The sequence below is a fragment of the Zonotrichia albicollis genome, chromosome 3 (assembly GCF_047830755.1).
Source record: "Zonotrichia albicollis isolate bZonAlb1 chromosome 3, bZonAlb1.hap1, whole genome shotgun sequence".
Lineage (NCBI taxonomy): Eukaryota > Metazoa > Chordata > Aves > Passeriformes > Passerellidae > Zonotrichia > Zonotrichia albicollis.
The window spans coordinates 41790179-41817058 of record NC_133821.1 but is presented as its reverse complement, the minus strand read 5'-3'; the positions used below and the strand labels follow the sequence as shown (position 1 = coordinate 41817058).

The 26880-nt window shown below is 47.9% G+C and overlaps 1 protein-coding gene and 1 long non-coding RNA gene across 5 annotated transcripts in view; one reads left to right on the top strand and one right to left on the bottom strand.

Moving 5' to 3' along the window:
• The window catches only part of MDGA1 (MAM domain containing glycosylphosphatidylinositol anchor 1), a 148552-nt gene extending 125558 nt beyond the window's left edge, over positions 1 to 22994 (bottom strand). The window contains exons 1-2 of one of the 4 annotated variants that reach the window (XM_074538622.1): positions 22447 to 22994; positions 21556 to 21800 (exon numbers count right to left, since the gene is read on the bottom strand). In XM_074538622.1, coding sequence (XP_074394723.1) covers positions 21556 to 21682 — 127 coding nt within the window. In that variant the 5' untranslated portion in view covers positions 21683 to 21800; positions 22447 to 22994. Of the gene's footprint in view, positions 1 to 21555; positions 21801 to 22138 lie in introns of all 4 variants that reach the window. The other 3 variants (XM_074538623.1, XM_074538624.1, XM_074538621.1) reach the window with 3 other exon arrangements.
• LOC141728654 (uncharacterized) lies at positions 21770 to 24870 on the top strand. The gene is made up of 2 exons (XR_012579794.1): positions 21770 to 21972; positions 22368 to 24870. It is a non-coding gene; the product is annotated as an uncharacterized LOC141728654 (long non-coding RNA).
• Positions 24871 to 26880: the final 2010 nt, after the last annotated feature.

Genomic DNA, 26880 nt, shown 5'->3' with positions numbered 1-26880 from the left:
CAGCATGAGACTCAGAAATGGAAGAGACTTTGAGTAGAGCAGTGCCCTCCTCCTGAGTCACACCACACTGCCAGCAATTTGGGCAGGCAAGCACATAAATAGGCAGATGTGAGTGGAGCCTGCAAGGAAGACTTCCTCTCATATTCCTGGGGAAATAACCCTGCCAGTGGTGTCACCTCGTAAAAAAGAAATACACCGTGCAAGACATTAAAAGGGACACATGAATAGACATCTGCAGGGGTGGTGGAGGAAGCAGGTGCTGTTTGCTGTAGTCCTGAACCAGACAGAGCTTGATGCCCTTTCTAGGAAAAATATGATGAATCTGTCTTGCACAGCGGGAACACCATGAGGGTGTTCCTTTGGGGGCCTGTCACAAACTGCTGTGCATCCCAGGGACACACTTGGCTCCTGTACACACCCCATATTACTTTCCCAGTAGTCATTCCAAGCCATACTCCACAATATATGCTACAAAACTTTAAATGTTAATTGGAGAAAACAGTTTCCCTAAGTCGTTATGATAACTTGTGAGCACTATCCCTCCCCATCCCCCTTCCTTCAGCAAGGATCACTCCCAGCATTTTCTCCCTACAACCAAAGCAGTCCCCAAGCACCTTCCTGCCTGGTGCTATCCCAGCAGTCCTCTCCTGCCAGGCTGCTGCTTGGTGCTTGGGATGCTGCCACATTCCCCCATGGAAGCAACAGATAACCTGATACCAGCTGAGTTCCATCTCCTCAGCACACTGCCAAAGCACAGCTTGCTTGCTTGCTTTGCTACAGGAATCAAAACTGCAAAATTAACAGAGACAGTTCAGCTCCTTCCTACAGCCTGTGCCACAGCCCAGGAGGAAGGAGACACTGGAATGAAAGGGCAGCACACTGAAAGCAAGGCCAAGGACCTGCAGCTTGACAGCTCTGTTTCATGAGTCATTCCCCTTTCTGCTGAAGCCCCGGGCACTGGTCATGCTTAGGGCAGGCACTGGACCAATTAGCTGGCATGAAAGGCTTAAAATCCAGCACCTAATGGGAGCCAATCACTGGTGCATGTCAAGCAAGTGGTACCTTGGATTTTAATTGTCTCCCTGTAGCCTGCTCAGAAAGCCTGGCACAGCAGTTGCTCTGCCTGTTGTCCAGAAAGCCATGGTACAAGCTGGAGGAATGGGGCTCTCCTTCCCCTGGGAACGTGACTGGCAGCCCTCCTGCAGCAGCCAGCACCCCTGCCAGCTGGGCAGAGGAGCCTGTTCTCTGCCAACCCTCCCCTCCAGCACCATAACAAGCCTTCTGCTAAGCAGCATCAGCTCATTCCACAGCCCCAGCACTGTTAAATACTCTCCTAAATATTACAAAATGCTGCTGTCATTGTCCCCATGCACATTCCCCTCATGCCATCAACTGCAGGGATCTCTTCCTGACTGCTTTAAAATCTCATAAACTTTCCCACTCTTTCTCAAAGCTGGAGTTACTGCTCTCCCTGGTACTCAGGCTGGTTCCCTGAAAGTTATGGCCAAGTCAAAAATAAATTTGCAGCTTAAAAATCGCACAGATTTAAGATTTAAAGTCATTATTTATTTCTGCCTTCCTGCCTCCTTCCTCCCTCTAAGTGTTTCTGTGACCAACACTAAATTAAAGCAAGTATAAACAAGGCTGAGGAGAATTCCAGCTAATTTGGAAAGCTAAAAGCAATATCTCTCCTACCCCGTTACTCCCTCCTACTCTAATCCTTGTGTTTTGTACAAAGGATGGTTTCCCCCACTTCCCACCTTTACTAAACAGATTTTCCAACTCATGCTCCCACATTTGGGCAATTAATGGAAAACAGGCAGCATGGTGTCACACATTAATGTGGAAGCCCAGTACAGACTTAAAGACCAGGAGCTTGGTCAGGGAGAGAAGTCTAGAAGTGAAAAACACTCCTTACATATTTCAAGACACAACCCTGTTGCTTCAGGCCTTCTCAGAGGCAGAGCGGATGCCTGTATGCACATAAAGGTCTTTCCAAAACATTTGTACATCCCTCCAACCACAGCTCTACAACTGCCTCGATGCCACAACAGACAGGCTAAACCAAGCCTGGATATATCCAAGCTGGCATGGGGCTGGCAGGAAGCAGGTGGCATCAGACCCAAAAGGCACTGGAAGCCATCAGTCTTGCTAACCTCATCAGCTTTTTTCACCACCAAGATTTCTGGAATTTAAGGCGCACTGAGACTGTTTCCTTGTCTGCATTACTTCTAAAGCAACCATGGAACAGGCAGCCAACAGGGAGGAGTCAGAAGGGGAGCTCCATGACTCTATGGCACCTTCAGCACAGCTTTGGGGGAAAGCTGGGACCTCAAGCTTCTTGTTATAAGGGAGCTTCTGTCAGACCCCAAGAAAGCATTGGGGATCCAGCAACCCCTGCAGCAGGCTCTTGAGAAGCACCATCCACACTGGCCCTCTCCAGCAGGAGCAAACTGGGGTCAAACCAGTTACAGAGCAGAGCTGAACCAGGCTGAAACCCAGCCGTGGAGAGAGCCATCCAGCCCCCTCACAGGAAACCTGTTCCTGGCCACACGTGGAGGGAAGGATGGGCACGAGGCAGAAACCACTTTTGCCCTCCCTCCCCACTCTTTAAAAGGCTGCAGGAAGGGCAGCCTTCTCCTTCCCAGGGCAGCTTGGACGTGCCAGGCCTGTGTCTCCCATGCAGAGGGAATGCAGCAAGCTGCCCCCCTGCCCTCCCAGGCCTGTGTCCCCCATGCAGAGGGGATGCAGCAAGCTGCCCCCCTGCCCTCCCAGGCCTGTGTCCCCCATGCAGAGGGGATGCAGCAAGCTGCCCCCCTGCCCTCCCAGCCAAGCCTGCACAGCACCCAGACAGCCAGGGAGGCACATGGGGGGTGCCCAGTCCAGAGTTTATCCAGGCTTTTTTTTCAGCCAGTTACCTGGCTCAAGCTTGATTCCCACTTGAGAAACACCACCCAGCACACTCCCACGATGGGGCCCCCCTCTGTAGGCTGTGCAAATTGGAATACAAATCAGAGGAAAAAGCTTTCCTCTGTTTGAACAAATTGCTATAGATTCACCCCCGTCTCAGGTCAGAGCCCCCGATGGGAAATATTTTCACTGGCTGACTGCTAATAGACTCTGGAGCAGCCACTGGATCGATACCTGAATAAAAAAATTAGCCAAAGCACACAATCTGATTTTACCTTGTTTTGAATTACAGCAGGTTTGTGTTTATTTCATTCCCTCTTCCCTCCTTCCCTCTCTAGCATGCCTCCCCCATCCTTGCTCCCTGGTTACCTATCTATCAAATCTAGTCAGATTTGTGGGAATATAATAAAGTACGTGCAGGAAGATGTAATGCCTTTTGAAGAATGTTTACATGCATTAATATTTTCTAGTGACACTGCAGCACTACTGCTCCCTCAGAGGAGAACAGTTCAGGAGCAACAGCGAGATTTCTATACATCCCCCTCAAAAAAGCCATATGCAAACAATTAAAAAAAAAAATCTTCAAAGTAGGATGGAGACTCAGCTGCATACTCCCTCTCAGAAAACTCAAGAGGTCAGTAGCAAGGTTTCAGTGCCAGGAATGTAACATAATAATAGTAACAACAACAACAACAACAGCTCAGTCCTTTCATTCAGTGTTGGTAGCAACAGGGATGTATAACCACACCTGGGCAATATTTCAGATGCAGAGAGAGCTACACAGACACCAGAAGTCATCCTGTTCTTTGAAAGACTTCACCAGCAAAGAGACAAGCAAAATGCTGCCTTTCACAGAGATTCAGTGCTGTGCTTCTGACAGCTGAACACATGAACCACCCCAACTTCCTAATCCTTTCTTGCTGGTTTAGAGCCTATTTCATTTTAATCTGGGAATGGCCCTACGAAAAGGGGAGAGACAGAAACAGAGAAATAGATCACAGATACTAAGCATATTAAAGAAAAAAAGCAGCCAAACCAACTGTTCAGATAGGGCATGCTGCCCAGATAAAATTCAGTGGGAGTAAAATAATTCCTTCTACTTCCTACCCCAGCATCCCACTCTCAATGCCACCTACAATTGTGTCAAATGAAGAGAGAAAGCATGACTCAATCTTCAGCTTCCTGCTCCTGCACATCACGCTGTGAAGCAAAGCCACCAGCCGGGCACCCATGGAGAACTCCAAGTGCAAAGAAACCCCGGAGCATTCAACGTGAGCTGAGGTCCCCCTGTTACATTAACACACCACAAGGGGCTTCCAACTAAACAGTTTGAGACCTCACATCGTCCTTTTTATAATGCTTCCCTGAGAAACTGCATGTCTTTCTTCCTACCCAGCCACTTACTGCTACCCACTGGGGACTGGACCCTCTCCTTTTCACTTGGCACACAGCACAGAGCACCTGCTGGACACTCCCTGCTTTCTGTTCAAGGAAACAGACTGGGTATCCCAAGGGCAAAACAGCAAAATCACTGGTGTATCAAATAAGTAAATATATACATATTATATATACATGCAAATACATATGTAAGTACATTGATACATACACACACAGCTATTTTACTCCCTGTGATATGTGGTCAAGGGGTTTAATACCCCTCCCCACTGTCTCTAACCCCATATTTTGTTTAATCTTTATGTTATGCTCACAAAAGACTACTAAGTGTAACCATCACCACACATTATGCTGCACATAATGGAATATGTACAAATGTCTACAGCTTCAGTTTCCCTCTTTGTCTGTAGCAGACTGCAGCAGGAGTTTGCTAATTACAGCATGTTAATCAAGGAACTCTAAAGCGGAAGATAGGCCATAAATACCAAGCAGCAAAGACAATCTCAATGAAAGAAAATAGAAAAGATATTTTTTCAGAAAGCAGCACTTACAGTATGTGATACTGGATCAAGTCCAGTGAAGGATCACCAAAATGGTCGGGCAGGTGGAGCATATAGTATATGAAGAAAAGCTGAGAAAAATGTGGGTGGGTTTCTGTGGTTGGCTGGTTTGGTTTTTTCCTAAGCCTTAAAATAAGACAAGGCAAAACTTACAGGTATTGCTTAACTGGGAAGGGTTGGCTGGAAGGAAGATGGACACAGAGACAGACTCTCCTCATCGGTGCATGGTAAAAGAAGGGCAAAACCCACCAGACACAACACAGGAAATCTGCATTTCTAAAGACAGAATCTATTTCACCATGCAGTTGGTCACACACCAGCAGGGGGCCCAGAAAGCATGTGGACCCTCCCTCCTCGGGGAAGGTCAAGTTCATCTGGATGAGGTATTTAACATCCTGTCTTAGCTTCAAACATCAAAATAGATCAGCTTTGAGCAGAGGGCTGGACCAGGTGACTTTCAGAGGTCCTTTCCAATGCCAATCATTCCATGAAGTAACCACACACAAAATAGCTGTAAACCTGGTGAGGTATCAAAAAAGGTAAACACCAAAACCACAGAAGACGATTACCATGGACATCAGACTTGTTAGCACATATTTTTCTTCTGACTTACTTGGTTTGGTTTGGTTGATTTTTAAGATTTGTTCCATTCTTGCAGATGCTATCAGAAATTAACAAGGGTTTTTATGGTTTAGGGCCTCTATACCAGGCTGCAATCCAGGCAGTAGGAATTTTTGTAAGTCCTTTCACTGAGATCCAGGCTGAGGCCTCAATTATCATTACTTTGGTGGAGATTTAAATCTCCACAAATTTAAATCTCTGGACCTTGCTATCTCCCAGAAAAACTGAAGAGGAATGGAAAATTACCATTAACTAGCTGCAAGCTGAGTCACAAAGAAACAGAACTTTTTTTCCTTTAAAAACAAACACATATTTCCCTCCCTGCTCTGTTTACAGTGTTGATTTTCCCCAGTAGGAAGTTACTCTACCATATCCCTCCTTGAGGACCATAAAACGCAGAAAGAGCTTCTGGGAAGGTGGCCACAGAACTCCCAACACAACACAAAATGTCACAGCTTTCCCCAGGCAGGGATTCCAGAGAAATCTAGCAGATTATCAGAGACAAAAGCAGTTATTCCCAAATGGATGAGTGATGCCTTTGCCTACAGCTGCACTGCTCATCCACGGCACCTGGCTGCTCCTATCCAAGGGGCTGCATGCTCTCGGGGAGAGCCTCCAAACGCTGGGGAGGAAGAACAGAGCAGCTAGGAAAGGGGAAAAGTCACATTCCTGAGGCTCCTGGAAGATAAAAAAGGAAGGTCACTCTGTGATTTAAGTAGGTGAGAGCCTCATGCAACTCTTTTCTCCAGCGAAAAGGACTGCGGTTATCGCTACCCAACCCAAGCAGCCCCAGCTGCTGCAGCAGAACTGCAGATCTGGATGGATTGCTCACTGGTTACCCAAGAAACAACTGCACACTGATCCAGCTGCAGTGAACATTAGCTGTCCTGGAACATTGGAAGTTGAGTTTTGGCTTTGTTCCAGCATCAGCACTGGGCTGAGAGGGATCCTGGACCAGCTGAGCCCCTCCAGGCAGGGCAGGGCTACAGGAGCAGCTACACCAGCTCCAGGAGCACTCACAGACCTAGAGCCCACACCTCCTCTTGGAGGGTGATGAGATGATGGACAAGTGACCTGGGAATGTACCTGCCCAAAAAAGAGGCAACAAAAACATTTTTTAAAAATAAAATAAAGGCAACAGCAGCAATAATGCCTGTGTTAGGAATATCATAGACTTCACATGAATTTGTGCATGTAAATCAACACATTTAGTTGGACAAGGAAGGAGGTGAAGCTGAGAAGAAGTCTCTAGGAAGGAAGGCGGAATAAGGGAGCGCTGGGAATCTGAAAAGCTATTTGACAGAAAAAAAAACCAAACCAAAGCAGCTGACAGTAAGTTTGCTCTCTCACTCTTGCTCTAAAATGGAAGCAGTGACAAAAGCTCACACCAGCAAACACTACAACAGATATTGCTGCTGTGGCTACAGAAGCAGCCCTGGAAGAATTCAGCCCTGCCCCAGATCACATCTGATCTTACCCACAGTCCCCAAGAGACCCAGAGCCCTTAAGCCCAGACCCCCAGCTCCCTCACAACCACCAGGCCAGGTTCTCATCCCAGTGAGATGAGACATTTAATGTCAAAAGTGTTCAAACAAATACAAAAACATTAACAGAAAGGAAAGGAGGGACATGGACACAGCAGAGAAGTCCATCCGCTCTGGTCAGCAGGGCAATCTAAACACATTATTCCTGGGTCTTTCTCGGCCGTTCCTCTGCTGTGCTGAGCTTTCCAGTCACCATTCCTTTAGCAGGTGCTGAAGACACTCTGTGCTTCTCCACAAGTGTTCAAAAGCTTTGTGGAAGAGGGTCAGGAAAATACCCCTCATGAGCACCGTGCCTGCTATTTAATCTTATTCATACAGAAAGATCAAACCAAGCTTCCAGCTGCTGTTTGCCTTCAGTGTCGCAACTCAATATAAAGGCATCACTTGGGTTTTCTTTGCTGCTGCTTCAGCTGTAGGAGTTTCCATTGTATCTGGAATTAGCATGCAGGAAGCAGGGGAAAAGGGTTTTCTTCTGTTCCAGATCTCTTACACGATTTTGTTGACATACTCATTTTATGTGCAAAAGCATACAGTCCCCTCCTTTGCAAACCCCTCTCTCACAAAGCCAATATGTGTATTTAAAATAATGTACCCCTTTAATACAGTTTTTATTGTTCAAACAAGTATTATTTTAAGCACAGTGAATTCAGGAAGAATTCCAAAGGTGAAGCAACAGGAACTGAGGAAAGAGAGAAGGCAGATGGGAAGACAGCACTGACAATAGGACAAAGATTCCCCCCCTACAGGCCCTTATCTCCAAAACAAAGTGAGATCCTGAACACCAGCTCTATTTATGTCCCTTCCTTCTAGCTACACTGTTTTAGGACACCAGAAAAGTTAGGGAACAAACATAGGTGACAAAGACAAGGAGAAAAAACTTCAACAACTGTGGTGCAATTAAGCAACAGAAAGTAAAATTTCCTCTTATTCTGGCATAAAAATCCAGTGGGAAAGCAAAGGATGGAGAAAATAAAAAAGAAATCCAAAATAACTCTTGCCAGCAACTTCCAATTCACTTCAAAACATCAAGGAGAGACAGGCTTGCAGTAACTAGAAAAGGATATTTGAGTGGCATCACATATCAGATAAAAGAGCCAAAAAAACTCTTGGGGTAGGAAAGACTGCTTTATTCCACACTGGCCAATGGCAGTGGGGGCATGACTTGCAGAGAGTTAACCTCTGTAGTTCAAGTATAAGATATATCCTATTCTGGAATAATCACAAGCACAATCCAAGTAGCGGTTGTTGAAATCCAAGTGCCCAGACACTTTTCAAGCCAAGAGAAACAAGAAATCCCCCTGCAGAAATGACCATCTCAGAAAGCAGATCCAAAAACTGGTGATTCCAGTGCTTGGGCTCTCTGGCAGCACGCTCCTGGCAGGCCAAGCCTCGAGGCACTGCACTCTGGTTAGCCAAAGGCAGAGCACTCTCTGAAGGGGGATCACACTGCAGGATGTGCTGAGCTCTGGTGACAGATCTGTGGTCAGGCTCTCCAGCAGCAGCTCAGGGAGTGCCTGAGTGACAGCACAGCAGCAGCAGTGACCACAGCAACCAGGCAGTGATCAAAAGATGCTCACCAATGGAAACGTCAGCCAAGTGGAAACTAAACTGAAGTTTAAAAATGTCTTCAGTGAAAATTTAATGATGATTGGGTGGGGAAAAAAAAAAAATCAGATGTCCATGAAAACTGTAAACTACTAAGGCAGGACACCACACAAAAACTGTGGCTGCCCTGTCTATGCCCTCTCCCTTCACATCCTGATGAAATCATCTCACTGAAATCACCAACTTCATCTCCAAAACCTCTGAGGCAGACAAATGGCACACCACCTTCCATTCACACAAGCAGAAGGGCAGAAGAAACAAACAGATTTTAACTTTTTTTTGTGATTTTAAGTGAGTTTATTTGTTTCTGCTTGTTATGTTTTGGGGTTTTCTTCTACTTGGCTTACACTGAAGCCTTTAAAATAAAAATGTCATAAAGAAAGACTGACAGCAACAGGATCTAAGTCATTATGTGCAGCATTTCAGGCCAGCATTTTTATGAGAGCAACAGCTCAGTTGGATTTAACTCCCTTGTCTTAGAGTTAAAATGCTATATCTACAGGAGTAGCACAGCAAAGCCAAAAATCATATCCAGGAAAGCGAATCCTCTAAGATTTCCTCCACCCTGCTTCTTTTTTCTAACTTCTTTTTTCCCAGAGAATCTGAGGAAACTCAAGCATTTCTCCTGGTCAGGCAGTAGCAGAGGCTTGAGTCAGAGTTTGGCCAGCAGCTTTTGCTGGCAGACCACAGCACAAGGGCTGCCTGCTCACACCCCCACAGCAGCATCACTTCTGGGCTAACAAACAAAAAGTCATCCGTGTCATCAAGGTGAGCAGGTGTGACAAAGCACATATGAGAGCTAAGATATCAACAAAAATCCAATCAGCCAAACATGCCTCCAAAACTAACTACAATGACTCACTGGATCAGACAAAGAGGGAGAAAAACACCGCAGGAAAAATCAGTTAGTTCAGCAACTGATCCCCTTAATTACAAACTCTCACCCATTTGACACCACCCTGGGATTTGGGCTCCAGCCTTGGTGTCACCTACGTGTGCTTACCCACAGACAGCAGCACTGCTCCCAGAGCACCTGGGACCCTAAAAAACGTGTCTAGAAGTACATACACAAATGCTGCATTTATCCTCCTTTATCTTGCAATGGATGTGCTAAGATAAAACCCCTTTTACATGACCCTGAACTTACAGCTATTGCTTTCTGGCAGATGTGCAATCCTGTTCAGGGAAGGCTTCTGCCTGATGGGCATGGCAGTTCTCCCTTGCTCTTCCAATCCTTAATTTTCAACAGCAACTATGCCATGGGTATTATCGTGAGATCAATGAAAGAAAGAAATATTCTCATTCCTCAAACTTACACACCATCAACAGCATCCATTTATATTGTTTTCTCTTTTCTTTCTTTCTTCTTCTTTTTTTTTTTTCTTTACATCCAGCAATAGCTAGAAACATTTCCTTCTCATTTCCCTGTCCACCTCACCAAGCACATCACAGATCTTGTACTTTTTGGCATTTTACCCTGTTTCCTCCTTCTGCAAAGTTTTGATTTAGAGCAGGCAGAAATCTCATAAGCATGGTTTCCTTCCCCCAACATTCTCACTCTCTGCTTCCTCTAGACTTGCTTTGAGACAATCAAATGTAATTCTTGAATTAACCTCTGTCTCTTAGTATCAGTTCTGCTGGAGCTTTACAGCACACTGTTCTGTGCAAGGAAACAAAGTTTGCAATGCTGTGACGTGGGGCTGCTTCCTCATATTTCTCTGCTGCTCTTTTAAGTGTCTGCACAAAATGCCCTGCTGACCCAAGTGAAGCTGAGTGAGAAGCAGCTGATCTACCGTCTTTTACCCAACGTCTCCTATCTAAAACCATCTCCTTCAGCAAGCCATATGCTGCAAACATACTCTGAAATGTCTCCATGATAATCCAAGAAGCAGAACTGTTTGTCAAGTAGCACACATACTACTGCTGGCCACTTGGAATAACCATCAGCCACAAGTAGGTACATATGCTCATTGTGATCTGCAAAAATCAGCATGGCATCTTTGCCAAGGCTTAGCAAATGCCAGAGTGGTTTCTGGTTTCAGTAACTAACATCCACTCTGGCTAATTTCTTCTTCTACATGGAGTTCCAAGCCTGATTACCAACCCCAAATACATAACAAATTGCTTCTTTCAATTTGTTGTGGTGATATTCATGCCTCTCACCCAACATCCCAACATGAAAGATTTATGGTATTAATCATGCACATCATAGTAAACAGTCATTCTCTACTGTCAATTGCATTTTTCTGCTGAAATAAGGATGAAAGTGCTGAGCTGCTTATCGTTTGACCAGCCAGAACACAAACTATTATTGTGCTATTTTAACCAAAGCTGGGGCTTAGTTTCTATGGGTAACATCTTCATATGCAGCGACACAGTACAGGAGCCTGACTATCCTATTTTGAAAAAACAATTTAGAAACTTAATCACAGCTAAATGCAGGGCTTGTCTATGCAAGGAGTTACTCAGAAATAGCTTTTCAAAATTAAAGATTAATTCCAGACCTGCTGTTCAGAGGTTCTCTTTCACCACTTAATGCGGCAAACTGCATTAAGCCAGTTTACACTCCTGCATCTGTGCTTGCTTGAAAGACACCCCAGATCAAGAAGAACCCTGGCATTTGTCTTGCTGGAGTTTGCAGCTGTGGGATTGCAGCAGCTAAACCGCTGCAGCCATCAAACTTCCAACTGCACCCCACAACACGCCAGCTAGTTGGATTTACAGCATTCTCATGCAGCGGCACAAGCAGGAGTTGAATTGACTCTTCTTGTTCTCACTGCAACCCAAAGGAAGCATGGACCTGGTGCAGGTGCCCAGATTTATTTATCAAGGGTCAAGCACAGCATGTCGCTGCCCCAGGCACAGGGGCTCAGCACACACCTTGGGGCTCACTCAGGATGCTGCAGGAGGGGCTGGAGCACAGGCCAGACTGAGCTGCACGCTGCTACTGCTGCACTGCCATCAGCAACCAAAACTGTGAATTTAAAGCTAGCTCAAGAGTGCACCCACAAGCCACAGCCCTACTTCTCCGTGGGCATTACTGTGTGTGCACTTTAAGTCAAATTGTCAAACAAATACCACTGACACCAAGTCCTTTTGGTCTTCATTACCATTTGGGAAACAAACACTAGAAATTTCTCTCTGTCTTCATACTTGTAAGAAAACTAACAATATGGTTTAGCATATACCTAAAATGACAAAATGTGTTGAAATATTCATATTTCCCTTTTGCTTCTTCAAAAGCTGTGCTCTGCTCTGGCACCCAGCCATATTTTAGAGTCGTAACACTTGATATCACAGCTCCTCCTATGTCCTAGGCACTGTCCCTAATCATGTACCTGCTTTTCTTCCCATCCCAAATCTTTGCTCCTTCCTGGCAAACACAGCCTTTCTGTCTTTCCACTAGATATCATCAATAGTCATTTAACCTCCATCCATGACAGAAGTTTTCCATAGCAAGAAACAGTGCTTCTTTGATCAAGTGCAAAATAATTTAAATTGTTGCAGTGAGTCAACAGTTTCCAAAACTGATCCTTCTGCAGATCCAAGCACGGCAAAGCCATGTGTGCACCCACAAATGAAACATTTCTGTCTCTCTGGTGTTCAACTTCTAGAAGACCTCCAGAGGGTGTCCTATAATAAATACTAACCCATGCCAAAGATGAGCTAAATTGGTAGTGAATGACAAAACATGGTTTTGTTTTCTCACCAAAAAAGCTTGATTTAGTGATAACTGGATCAGAGCCTATTTTCAATGGCTTATGCCCTCTTTTTTAGGATGTATTTACCTTGGATCTATCAGGCACAGGGGTTGCACTTAATACCAACTGCACTTTACCAGAGAGAAAAGGGTGGTTAAATCTTTGCTGATGTTCGATTCTCCATTTTGCCATCGGCAAATCACTTTATCTCCATCTCATTTCCCCACACGCAGGGTGGAATAACCAGGCAGCAGAAGCATTGTAAAGGTGGAAGCTCATAGATATTAAAGGGATGGGAGACACATAAGCCCACAAGGAATCCTACATGTACACTGTGAGAGGGATTTTCAGGTCTATCAACAGCAGATGCCCCTACCAGTTAAATATTCTTAACACCCCAGCTCCATTCACATGACTGGCAGGGGAATTCAGCATCCCATCACCAGCTGGCTCTTGCTGCTCAGGTTACTTTTATGAGCCTCAAGTTCTCACTGCTCTGCTATTTTGAGGAATGCTCCAAGTCAGAATAATCCATTTATTAAACTTAGGAAAAGACACTCATTCTTCACTCTAAATCTACAGATGTCTTTTTCTGCTATGCAAGGCATGCAACAAGCACCAGAAGGTGAAACAGTATTTGTAAGCAAAACCCATTTTGACACGCTTCTCAAACATCTGTCTGAATCACGTCTTTGTTTTTCCTTTTTATATCATCACAAAGGCACACAAGAGAGGCACAAGATTCCCCACCACATTTATTTTAAAACAATTTACGCTAATTAGTGAAGGACCATTTCCTTCTGAAACAGGAGCAGCAATAACAAGCAGTTACTCTTGTATTAAATGTCCACCTGCAGACATCCTAAAGCTTTTCTCACAGCTTGACTTCAGCTTTCAATGTTTTGTCAGCTCTTCTTTAGGCAACATTTGCTTATTTGTCTTCAGAAACTGCCGTCCTTACTGCACCTCTGTCAATTGCTATCCTCACCCTGCCATTTCCATTTACAGGAACCCAGCAAAAGTATCTGGATGCCATTTGTCCTGTGTTACAGCTCACAGTGGAGACAAACCACAAGCCAGCAGATCACAGCCAGGAGGATTTTTAGTTACACTGGTGGTGTCTCCCTTATGCAAGCTAAAGCAAAGGGTAACAGCCATGAGTGATTTGCAGCAGGAGTGGAAGAGGAGCCACAAGGAAGCAGGAGGCTGGAGCAATGAAAGCTGCTCGAGGTCCCTGCTTGCCGCCTCGATGCACCCTCTCCCTGGAGGCCTGCAGCCCAGCACAGAGCCGTGACCTGCTCACACAGCAGAGCTGGTGACTTCACATCACCAGGCCACTCCAGCACCACAGCTGTCCCCAGTGGGCTGTCCTGCTCTGTTCACAACCACCGAAATGCAGAACTGTGTCTGCACAGCTGTTCCTTGCTACCACAATGCTGAGAAAACTGAGTGCTCTGCAGAAGGAGCATCCTTCTCAGAGGAGTTCAAGCATTACTAGAACCATAAAGCTCTCTCTTCACTTTGGGAATACAGTCACAAGAACACACTGGAGTAACCACATCACCTAGTCTAGAAGAACAAACGGAAAATTTAAAGATCTGATTATTTCTATTCAGCTGCCTCTCTACTTCCCTGGTTAACTTTGGGTGTCTCCTTTTGCCAGCCATGGGCCATAGTATTTGGGCATTAAAATGAAAACTTTAGTAGTCAGAAGATGACCTTGGATAGAACGTGGCAAATACAGTGGTGCAAAGAACTCCCTGCAGGCAGCCACAATGCTCAGAAGACAATGTTGCTCTAGGCTAGGGCCCTTGTAAGCCATGTTTTCCAAGGGCCAAAGAACCAGCATCAATCCTACACCTCTGCTGTGGGCCACTCAGCTCTGCTGCATCACAGAACCAGGGCTATAGATATATCACAGCACTAATGATCTCAACAGAGGTTTATAAAGCCCAACAGTCAGACATCACCTTGCTGTCTTTTCTTCCTCTCCCAAAGCAAGGCCTTACTTGTGTATCTCTCTTCCCTCATATCCATTCAGATTGCTTTAATCCTGTCTTTTTGAGAACAAAAACCAACCAAACAAAAGCCTAAACAAAAACAAAAAAAACCAAAAAAAAAACCAAAAAAAAACCCCCAAAAAACCAACAAAACATAAGTCCCCAAACCACAACTACACAGATATATTAAGGAAAAAAAAAAAGAATAGAAAAGAAAAAAAAATAGGGAAAACCTAATGAGGGATTTAAGAGGCCTGCACTCACTTTTTTGAAAAATCTTTGTTTGGAAATGGGCAAGGAGTGGAAGAATAGCACATTCACAATCCAGGAGAAAATGGAACGAGGGAGAGGAAAATAAACAAAAAAGAGGAAATGGTAAAAAAATACCCGGGGAGTGAGGTGGTTATGTAGTGCTTGGGTACAGTTAGATAGGTCTCCAGATCCCAAACAAACCCGGGACAGACGCAAGGCCACACGCAGGCAGCCCGCGCCAAACCTGGACGCGGCAGCTCCATCCCGGGCGCTCGCTCCCCTCAGGCTCCGGGAAGGCGCGGGGAAGCAGGACAGAAGGACAGAAGGACAGAAGGACAGCGGGGTCCCGCCCGGAGGGAACGCCCCCGCGAAGCAGAGCCGCCTGCGGGCGCCCCCCGGCACCGGTGCCGCCCCACGGGGAGCGTGTCCCGCGCAATCCCGGCCGCTCTCCCGGGAAAGGGGCGCTGGGCCGGCACCCCGGCGGGGCCGCGCTCCGCCTCCCTCTGCCGGGCAGCGTTGGAGGCGCGTCCCGCCGCCAGATGTGCTCCGCAGCCACAGCTGGAGGGGAGCGCCGGCAGCGCGGGGAAGGACGGGCAGCCTCTTCCTCGGGTGGGAGGGGAAGCGGGAACCGCCTGCGGCGGCGCTTTCTGCGTGGGCAGAAGTCACAGAAAACAAGCGGGAGTCTAAACCTTCGTTCCGAGAAACGCCTGACACCGGGCACAAAGGCTCTCGGCCTCCCACCATGTGCGCTCCCAGCTAACCTGCTGGTAGCAGCCTTCTCACGCCTGAATTTCGTTGGGACCAGATCAGCTGTAGCCCAGGATCTCCGTTTCTCCTCCACTTCTCGAGCTCTTTCCTAGCTCTTTAATGCAGCACTTCTGAGTCTCAGCTGCATGGATTGTCACACATTTAATTTCTTCTTTTAAACAGTAGGCAAGTGCTTAGCTATAAGAAACAAACTTTTGTTGTTTCTTCAGTCATCTTTCCCAAATGAGGGACGGATGAGAGCCCTTTTTCTTTTCAGACTGAAGTACTTTGGATCCTACCAGAGTAGAGATCTCATTGGTTAAACATGGGCATAGAGACATAAAATACACAAATTCTCCTTTTCCACTTCTCAACACATCACTCTCTCTGGTAAATCCTGAAGGCCTCCCCAGATCAGCATTCTGCTGTGTGGTGCCAATGCCATGGCTCTCCCCTTTCCTCCACAAGCTCAGAGGACACTGGCACATTTTACCCTTTTGAATTTAAACCTGTCCCACACCAGGGGATGATGATCAGCAGAAAGTGTCTGGGACACAGGCACGTGGCATGTTCACCTTGACTGCTTGAGAGCAGAAATAGTCTCAAAGTTCTCTTAACAGTTTCAGCATACCTAAATTCTGGACTACCAGGGATTGCCTAAAGAAACACATACTGTATCACCAGATGTGGGCACCCACAGCCTTTCCAAGAACAAACCATCCTTATCCACTGTCTCTTGTCTAGAGGGCTCATCTTCCCCACAGCAAAGCACAGCCCCTTCTGACAACACAACACAGCAACTCCTCTGCACAAAAACCACCAACATCTCACCTGATGAGAATTTTACCTATGAACTGTCTCTGCAGAGCTCACACACAAACCAGTTGCCTGTGGGCTTACCTTATGCCACCTAAAGAAGCCTTTTGCAGTAGGGTTTGGGACATTTCCATGAACAGAGTGAGAAACACCTTCCACCCCAAGCTGTCTTTCACAAGTAGAAATGCATCTCTCTCTATTGCTTTTATCAGCACACTGGCACCGGGCAGAAGGCAATTTTCCCCCACCCCCCTCTGCCCTCCTGATAAGAAGCCATAGCCATGCAGGCATGGTTCTTAGCTTAATGCTAATAGACTATGCTTAATGAACCAAGAGAGCACAGTGTGTATGGAGGGAGGGACTGGAAGCCTGAAACCACACTATTCAAGCAAGCAGAATGGCAGTAACTCATCAAAACACAAGCAAAACTGTAGGGCTTCTGGTTGATGGGAAGTGTCACAAGATCCCTGAGTTACCAGCATGGAAATCATTTTTATCTTTACTTCAGAATAAGAACAGCAGCCTCAGCAGCACAGCACCCCTTACTGCCACTGCTGAATTACTGTCTTGAACCTCCAGGGCCATCTTCTGCTGCATCTTCCACTTACTGGGAGTCACTTACTACACCCACCTCCCCCCCTCTTTCAAACTCATCTGAAATCATATATATATATATCAGAAACTCCAGTGTGAACCTGACACGGTGATAATTTTAAAAGCTGTGCTGCTCATGTCAAATTATTCAACATCTGTCTTCATGTTCCCACAAAAATTAGCATAGGATGGTGGTTTCTGATGACACCTATAGTGAAATATTTTGACTTCATCCCACAAGTTGCAAACAACCTGTCAAGAGGATAATGTCAGTTTTCTAGAACTGCATATTAAAGTCAATTGAGGGCTTATCTGGTGTGCGAAGCTACTGACCTGACCTAAAACCAGAGGCTCTAGTGTCACAGAAGAGTAAATCTGACACATTACAACTAAAGAACAGCAAGGTATTCTGAGGCTGGACAGATTTAACGCCTTGACCTATAAGAGCTGATCAAGAACTTGGACCAACCCAGTCCATTGGTGAAACTAGTCCTATGGCACTGCAGTTGGAGAACTCATTCTTCAAAAGACTGTACAGCTTAGGCCAACACAGATTTAAGAGCTGGACAGCAAAGAGAAATGACTGAGCACAAAGAATGTGTGTACATCCTTATATATATGTGTGTACACACACACACACATATATTTAGTTTGGAGGGCCCCTGTGCTCAAGCATTGCATTTTCCCAACACAATCAGCCAAGAAGTGGCTCACAGGATCCAGCTCCATCATCCCTTTAGCCAGCAATCTCTTCAGCCATTTCTGAAGACACAGGGTGCACTGAGATGACAGCAAGGTACTTGAAGAGCTCCATTTCTTGGCCCCCTGTTACTGCTGGCAAAATAGCTCTAGGCATAGGAACCTGAGAGGGATGGATTCAGATCAGCAGGCTCCAGGTGACATTAGAGTGCCTGTGCCCCTGTCAGCAGAAGATATGGATGCATATAGGTTGCAAGAGGATGTGAGGCAGTCTACGTTAAAAAACTCTAGGAAAAGTGTTTTTACTTAAAAAAAAAAAAAAAAACAACAAACAAAACAACAGGAAAAAGGAGCAGGAAACAAATCATGTCATGTGTACATTAAATGAAAAAGTGTGGATGTTTGTAGCCTAAACACCATATATGTTTTACTATGACACTCCTCGATCACAGATACAAGAAAACAGTCCTCCACTAGTTTGGGGGGTTTTTTGCTGTCTGAAGTGGCATCTCAGGGATGATTCAATGTGATGGTGTCTGTTAAAACAAAGAGCCTTAACAGGTCATTTATTCCCCATCTCCAAATGCAAGGGCAGGACTACTTGACACTCCAAGTGCTTCACCCCACCAGTTTCAAGTGCAGCCCCTCCAGCCCCTGTGATCATGGTGCCAGGCAGCTTTCCTTGCTGCCCAACCTAAACATTTCCTTTCATTCCCTTTCCATCACCTTGCTGTATGTAGCCCCTCACCACACACAGTGATGCCCATTCCTGCAATGTCTTTTCTGCAGGTGAATTAGGAGAGGCAGGGGACAAAACACCCCACTTTCTTATTCTGCCTGAAAGGCTGCTGCTGATCAGTGGGACTGTGCTAATTGCAAGACAACCCAGAAATGTTAATTATACACAGCACACGGAGCAAGCACAGCAGCAGCACTGCACACCAAACCAGAGCTACCCAAGTCCTGGAACCTAGAAAGCAGAGTGGGAGGCAAGAGGCATGTCTTTCCCTCTGACTGCCACCACCACGCCCCAATCTTCCCCTCTCAGTCTAACTTACAGGCTTTAAGTGTTGTTAACTACAAGCCTTGAAGGGCAAGTCTCCTGTCTCTTTACCTCTTCCTTCCTCCTCCTCAATTTTGACATTTTCTAGAGATCTATTACAGTTGGCTTCTCATCCTGACCAGCAGCATTAACACAGCAGGACTGAAAAGCGCATGCAGTCTGGGAAATAGGCTACCACAAAAGGCTGATAAAAGTTGCCTCTTGGCAGCCTGCTGAATTGCCTTCCCCATCAGGCCAGCCTTGTCTCACTGCAACAAACAAGGCTAAAAGAATGGGATCAGCTAATGAGAAGAGGGTTTCAGACACACTTCAGTCATTACAATAAATGCCAATTTATATAACAAGCCTCTTCAGGTAGCAGGCAAAAAGCACCTTGACTCCTAATTAAATTGCACCTCAATTGCAAATGCTTCTTTCCCAGAACCCCCCTTATCCACATTTTATTTATACCATTCATCTCAATAAACCTCTCCAACGACTCTGCTTTCCCAGACAGAGGTCTTTTGTGTGCATCCATGTGGGTGTATTATTTAAAGGGTACATCACATGGATACTTTATCTTGTTTAATCTGATTTAATCTCAGGAGATTTGCTAAAGTAAAATACATTTATAGACCCATACAGATGCCTCCCCCAGTCTCCACTGCCAATAGGCAAAGGCAGGAAAAGAGATCTGAACCGTGACACATGAGTTCCCATAATTTTTACATTAGGTGCCACATGAGATTGACATTCACAACACAGAATGCCGAAGTACAGCTTAAAGCTATGGCAAGAGACCAATACAGAGGAAAAACCCAAGTAGAGGGGGGTCCGTGGGACTAATTTCTAATCCTGCTTTTTATTTATCCTTGCACACATAACAATATTAATCCAGCTCTGCTTGAGCCATCAGCAACAGCAACCTCACATCCAAAGAAACAGTGCTGGCTGCAGAAGGCCCAGGGTAGTGGACTGAAGGCAGAATTGGTGAGGACAATATGAGAACTATTAGTCACCGTCCAAGTTTGCAGCGTGCTGATTCCACGAGACACTGCTCTGGGCTGCATTCAGCGACAACTGCGCATTAACGCTCCTGTTGTTCCATAGTTTGAAGAGGTAGGGGTGGGAAGAGGAAGGGAGACACTGGATTTCCCCTTTGTGTAGTTAAGTAAGAGAACAGATAGAAATAGTGGACCATTTTGGCTTAAAAGGATGCCTTCATTTTAGTGTATGTGTGCATCTGTGCTTTCTTTTGTACACAGCTTCTTCAATCTCTCTCTGAGAGAAAAAAATCAGTAAGTTATTCTGGAGATCTAACAGCAGCAACTCTGTCAAATGCAAGTTCACTGAAGTGTATGAAAAAATACAACAGGCAACCCTCTAAAGCACATTCAAGCAAACCTGGTTTTAAGCTCTGTCCCTTTTGCTACAATCCTAGGCAGTGAGTCCATTCTACAGCAACTGACAGCAAAAACACAGATGTGAAATAATAAAAGTTCAGCTAGAAGCAGATTACCTGTTTTAAAAGATAAAATTATATGCCCTGACCAGGTTTCTGTTCCACAAACTCATTCTATTCCTCCTCTTTCCAGCGTTTCAAGGGTCATAGAATTTCTGTCTGGATATACAGACTGGGAGAACAAAACACAAATACTGAGAAGAAGAAAGAAAAAAATAAAGGAAGCTGAACCCTCTCTATTTAAAATGGTTATTTTACAAAACAGACCCAAACTCAAATTAACATCCCAGTCTTCAAGGAGAAAGGAGGAATTGTTTCCATTAAAGAAATACATCATTAAAAAGTGACCTACAAAGACTTACCCATAGTCAGTGAGACTGAACTGATCTTTGCCAGAGCTCACACAAGAGACTGGCTGCATGCTGTTAAAAAAGAGGGAGCGGGGGGGCTGGACTCTCTCACTGGGGTCTCTCTTCAGAGCTCAGAGAGCTTGGCTTGTTAGAGGCAGTGGCATGCCTTCCAGAAGGACTTAACAGCAACGCACAACTGAGTTGTAAGCCAAGATAAAGCCGGCTTGTTATGAGAGACAAGTCTTGTGGGTTGCTTTTATTTATTTTTTTCCCAGTGTATTGGAAATGCAGATCTTGTAAAGCAAGAATTCAGAGGGGGCTGGGAGAGGGAAAGGGGGGCTGCACGTCTGGCTAAAGTAAACCCGGGGTGCTCCCTCAGCGCGGGGCTTGTGCTCGGCGGCGCGGGCGTCATCCCCCGCCTCTGCCCTCGCACTGAGGGGCTGCGGGAGCCAAACCTCTCCCGAGGAGACCGCCCGAGCTCGCCATTCGCCACCCTGCCTGCAAACAAGGAGAGGAAGTAAGCTCCGTAAATGCAAAAATAATAATAGTAAAAAAAGGGGGGGGGGGGGGGGGAAATCAAGCATCTCGGCATCATCCCTACCACAGACCACCACCCACCCATCTCCATCACCTTCAGAAGAAAATCAGCCGCGAAGTTCCACAGGGTGCAAAACCGGCCTCGCCTCGCCCCCCCGGGCAGCCCGGCCGTGGCGAGCCGAGCCGGGCGGAGCCGTGCCGGCGGCGGGAGCGGGCAGCCCCCGGCACGCCGGGAACGAGAGCGGGCAGCCCGCACGCCCTTCTCCCTGCTTCCCGTGCTCCTGAGAGAAAGGAACCCGCGAGCGCATCGCCGAGGAGGGACCCTCCGTGCTCCCCCTGCCCCAAAGACAAGGCAACTCGAGGCGCTCCCAGGGCCGCCCCCGCCGGAGCAGCGCGGCGTCCCCCGGCGCGGCGGGAGGGACGGGGAGGCAGGGCCGGGGCTCCGGCAGCCGCTCCCCGCGGCGGTCCCGCCGGCGCTCCCTCCGTGCCATCGCGGCCGCTCGTACATGGGAGGCGGCCAGAGGTTACGGCGAGAAATTATGAAGTAGCTACAGGCGCTGGAAGCCCTATTGCTGCGTCAGTCTCTCCGCTCAGGCTGAGGCGAGGTTCGGCGGCATCATTTACTTTCTCCTGCAGGTGCTTTTTAACTTTGATCCCACCGCCGCCGTCTGCACCCTCGCCCCCCACCCCTCCCTCGCAAACAGCGACAGCGTCTCTTACCGTACACCCCTTGTCCCCTGCTGTACACTGGCACCAGAGACAGGAATAAAAAACAGATCATGTCCATCTTCAAGGCAGAGCCTTCATCGCCGGCGAAGAAAAACAGCCAAAACAGCTCAGGCAGCATCCGGCGGGGGAGCGAGGAGCAGCCGAAAGCCTCCCGAAACGCCGCCCCATGCGCCCCGCTCCGCGTCGGGCACCGGCGCCCCTCGGGCGGAGCAAGGGCCCCCCCACACAGGGGCCACCTGGGGATAAAATTTAAAATTTAGGAGACAAGAAAAAAAAAAAATAAAGAAAGGAGGGAGAGAGCGAGAGAAGGAGGCAGGAGGGCAGAAACGCGGAGTACCGCTTCCCGCTTCCCCTCTCCAGGTTGCTCGAGGATCTCCAGGCGAACAGGCGGCCGCACCCGCACTCGGGGTACGGGGAAAGGCCAGCCCGGGGGCACCGGGCCGGCACCGGGCAGGGCGGGAGCGGGACCCGGGCCAGCCCGGGCTCCTTTGTTCCGCGGGAGCTGTCGAGCGCTGCCCCGGTCCCGCGCTGCCCCAAGTGCTGCCAACTGGGGCCAACTTGAGTGAGTCCTCACCCTCCCTCCTCCTGATGAGGCTCTGGCCGCAGCCCCCGGAGCGGACGGGGAGAAGGAGAAGGAGGTGGAGAAAAAGAGGGGAAGCGAGGGTGGGGGGTAGGAGCCAGCTGCTGAAAGGCGGAGGAAGGGATAGGTGATTCTCGCTCCTCTTTTCCAGATCTTCTGAGGAGGGGATTGTTGTAATTAATCAAATCCAGGAAGGATTTCTTTTTTTTTTTTTTTTTTAAAGCGGCTCCCAAGAGCTCCCCCAGCTGCACTGCACCGCCCCAACCAGCCTGAAGGGAGAAGCAGCAGAGGAGCAGACAGACCATGCACTCTCGCAGCGCCTGCAGCTCAGCCCGGCTCTCCTCGCCTCCTCCTCAGCCTGCCAGGTCCTTCGCCCTTCAAAACTTTCCCTGATGTTGTGTGCCAGCCTCGTGTGGGTGCGTCGCCTCCGTGCTTGCCTGCTCCGTCCGCCTCGCAGAGGATTTGCAGCTGCACAGGGGCCCGTGTCTCTCTCCCCCGACGGCTGCCGGAGCTCCTAGTGGGAACTAACGGGCTGCAACTGGAACGTAGCCGGCAATGAGGGACAAGAAGACGGACAAAGCTGAGCTACTCCTGCCAGACGCCTGCTAGAAACCGCCTGGGAGGTCTCTGCCCCGCCGCTGTTTCCTGAAGCGCCAGAATCTCCCGCAGAAGTTGCCGGGATCGCCGCCGCTCCCCAGGCGGCCCCGACGGGGCGTCCCCGGCTTCCCGCGCCCGCCGGCGGGGCTGGCCCGAGGCCGCCTCGCTCCCTCCCTCCCTCCTGCCTGTGGCTCTGCCAGCCGCGCCTGATTTTCTACTCTGTTGGCTTTCCAGGTTTTCCCCCCACCCTCTTCACCATTTCATTACCCTTCGCTTAAAAAAAAAAAAAAAAAAAAAAAAAAAAAAAAAAGAGCCAATTAAAGCGGGCGTGCTGGGAGAGTCCTGCCTCCTGCCCAATTCCGCGAGCTTCCCCGCGCCTCGCCCCGGCCCAATTATGGACAAGCCCGCAGGGATGGGAGAGAAAGGGACTTGCTTCGGGCGGGAGCGCGATTGCCAGTTCGGGGTGCTCTCTCTCATCCTCAGGACCCTCGCGGCAAGGTCGGCTTCTCCCGGCTGGCACCTGAGTGAGGTGGCGAGGGCTGGGGGGCAGCGCAGGTTTCCGGGGTGCCTCCCGTGCTGGTGCTCGCTGGTGCCAGCAGAGTTTTTGGGCCCCCCAGGTAGGTTGCAGCTGGCGGGGCTGCCTGGTGCATGCTGCTGGGGAGCGGGGGCTGTACGGGGCCAGCCCGGTGCGTGGCTGCCGGCCCGGGCCGTGGCGATGCTGCTCCGTGAGACCCGGAGCCGGGAAGCTGTGCATGCCCCGCTCCTGTGCCCCCGCGTAGGGCCCGGGAGAGAGGAAGGAGGAGGAGGAGGATGCTGAGCGACCCCGAGCATCACCACCGGCAGCGCGGGCTACGCGGGGCCCTGCTTTAGCATCTCTATCTCCGGCTGCTTTGCTAGGGAGATAAAACGCTGCTTCTGGGAAGCCCAGACCTGCTCGCCCCCGAGCTGGCGAGCCCCCCCGTGCCTGTCCCGGGTCCGTAGCAATGAGCCAGCGCCGTGGAAACCCCTCTTAGCGGCGCGTTCTGCTCCCGGCAGCCGGGCTCCGGCTCGCCTCTAACCCAGCGCTGGCTCAGCTGGGGCTCCCGGGCAGGGCTGGTGCGGGTGCCCCTTAGCGACAGCGACTCCTCTCCGGCTTTCCTCGGGGCCGGTCCCTGCGCGCCCCCGCCTCGGCCACGCGTGTGCTCGGCGCGCTGCCCCGCGGGCTCCCATCCACGCCCGCTGCCCGCCGCAGCTGGCCAGGGGTGCGGGACCCGGCAGGCACCGAGCTGTCCTGTGAACAGGTCACTCCCTGGATAAAAATGTAATTTAAAAAAATAATCAAAAACTATGGCCCAAAGAGCGGCTGGCTGGCTGCTCAGTCATGCTCTAACAAACAAGCAATTAATAGATATAGCCCGTAATTAGCAAGTAGTTATTCCTGTTGTAAACGGCGCTCAGTCAGAAAGAGAAGCAGAAGCTTGCCCCAGGAAGAGAGCAGCGACACAGACAGGACAGCATCACCCAGAGCCCTGGGTCCCCGCAGCGCCCGGCATCCATGCACGTGGGAGGCAATTTTCCACTGGGCTCTATTCTATCACTTATCAGGATACCACCCGTATAAAACTGCCCTGTTTGTTTTTGTGGTCATTTAGGGTTTTTTTTCCTTTGTATTTCTTTTTTTTTGCTATTCTTTTTTTTTTTTTCTATAACTAAGGGAAAATTTGCCAAGAAACTGTGTTTTTCACACTCTTAAGATACCTTTTCCAAAGCTGATAGCATAGAGCAGGGCACCTGTGAAAGCACCTGATATGAGCAAATTTATTCTTTAATACAATAAACCCTTATCTGAGAAGTATTTAATCCTTCCTGCACTGGGTGGTTGCAATGTTAATAAAGGGTGCACAGGTAGAAGGAGGCAGCCAGCACCAAGAGGACAGGTGGATCAACTTCTTTGCCACAGCATGAAGAGAAGCAGGAGCTGATGATAATGAGACAGAATAAAATTGTCTACATCTCCACAAAGCAGGCTAAAGGCAACCCAAGGAAAACAAGATGAAGAGATGTTTGCAGATCCAGGAAGCTTCGTGGTGTTGAAAAAAAACCCGTGGAGACATGAGTCTTGTTCTTTTCTATGCATAATTTTGAAATAAGGATATTTATGTGGCATTTTGTAGCCCTTCCATTATTTTCTTCCAGGGATTCTCATTAAATTATGGACTAGCGCCTCGGTGTTTGAATGAGTATGAATTATGTATCTGGCTAATGAGTAAAAAAAATTTTCAAAAAATGTATGCTTCACACCCCTTTTTTATGTTAGTATTCAATGCACACACTCATGTTTCACTGGCACAAATGCTTATGAAAGATGAATTTCAAAGTAAACTGCCAAAGTATATTCCGAGTAGGAAAAGATACTGCCAAAACACAAGAACATAACTGCATTTGCTAAGTAAGGTAATTAATAATTATTGCTTGAGGCCTAATAAATCATAGCATTCATAATTATGGAGTTTCCAGTGGGTGACAGCAAGGCAGCACTCCCATTCACACTTGCTAAGCAAGCTACTTATTGTAGGGAAACCATACCCTGTAGTGATTCTACTTGTCAGAAAGCAAAAATGAAGGATGCCTTTCCCTGACTGTTTCCACAGAACATATTTGTCCCATCTTTCCATCTGGGAGTCAGTGTCTCCGGTCACTTCTCAAGACCCCACTTGTCAAATGAGTCCTGTCTCTGAAATATTTATACATACTCCATCACCTATATTTCACAGCTCTGTTAAGAGGTAGACAGTCTCTGAGACAGCTGCTGTGTTCAAAGAGAGCAAATCATCCAAAGCATGACACCAGGCAGGAAGCAATTGAGGAGCTGTGTGAGGCCAAGGTCCAGTTGCACGAACATTAATTATCTCTGTGTCAATGTTTTCATGCTGTACTCTGCTGCACTCTGTCATTTCATTCTTTCCTGGGATGATGCAACTGTCTCTGGGCCCCGGTGATCTCTTCAGCTTGTGGCCTGACATTTCTATCACCTCTTTCCTGTTCATTTTCTTCTCAGCAACCCATCCAAGAATGCCTCCAGGATCTATGAAGTTTGATCTCTTCCTCCCCTCCCTCCTTCCACACATATATGGAAACTTTACTGCAACATTTCTCTTGCTGTGCCTACTGAAAGGGAGTAGAAATAGAAAGCAGGAATAGAAAAGGAACATAATGGAGCACCTTAGAGGCAATGGGCAAAGCCAGGGTGACTCCAAATGCTGCAGGAGAGATGAGAGTTGGGAAGGGGAAAGCTGGACGACTCTGTAGCACTGCAGCAGAGATGTTAGCAGGGAGAGGGGAAAACAAGGGAATTCTAACTGCATCATACGGCTGCATCAAGGAGCTGAGCACACAGAGTTGTTCCTGTGCTGCTTCTGAGCTGGAGCGGGTTCTGCAGCAGTGTGGAACAGGGCACCTGGCTGACATGAGGCAGAGAAATTGGGCAGCAAAGGAGCCAAAGAGGGGGAACTGGGAAAGGCAAGGGAAAGCCAGTGTGTGTGAGGAAGGGGAGCCTCTCAAACTGCTGCAAACAAACCAGCCACAACAGCACCAGGTACTCTGCAACACACGAACTCATGGAAGATGAGAAACTGGGCAAAGCTACACTGACAGGATGCAGCTGAACAGTCTGATGTCCCTTTTCCTTCTGTTTAATTGGTCTTCCCAGGAAAACTGTAAAAAAATACATTAAAAAATCCTAGTTTTCATTCTGAAGTGCTGGAATCAGAATCTCTGTGCAAAAAAATTCCCCTGGCCTAGAGCAGTGTTTCCCATTATTCATAACACCAAGCTGGTGCTGTTGCAGTCCTAGATTCTCCTGGGTATCTCCTGCTTTCAGCATGAAGCATGCCAAGATAGGGCTATAAATCCCAAGGGTTCTGCTTTGCTGTCCTCAGTTCTCCTCATCTGCACTCCAGGGAATAGACCTATGCTGTGCTCACTTTCTTCCCAGATGCATTTTACACCACTAGTGGTGCCTCTGAGCCTCTTGTGTATTCTCTGCATTTTTGATTATCTCTTCTCATCACAGATAGTGTTTGGTACTGAAAGGAATGATGGAGAGGGGAGTCCATCTCTGTTCTTCACCCAAGGTATTCATCCTACCTGAGCTTCACAAC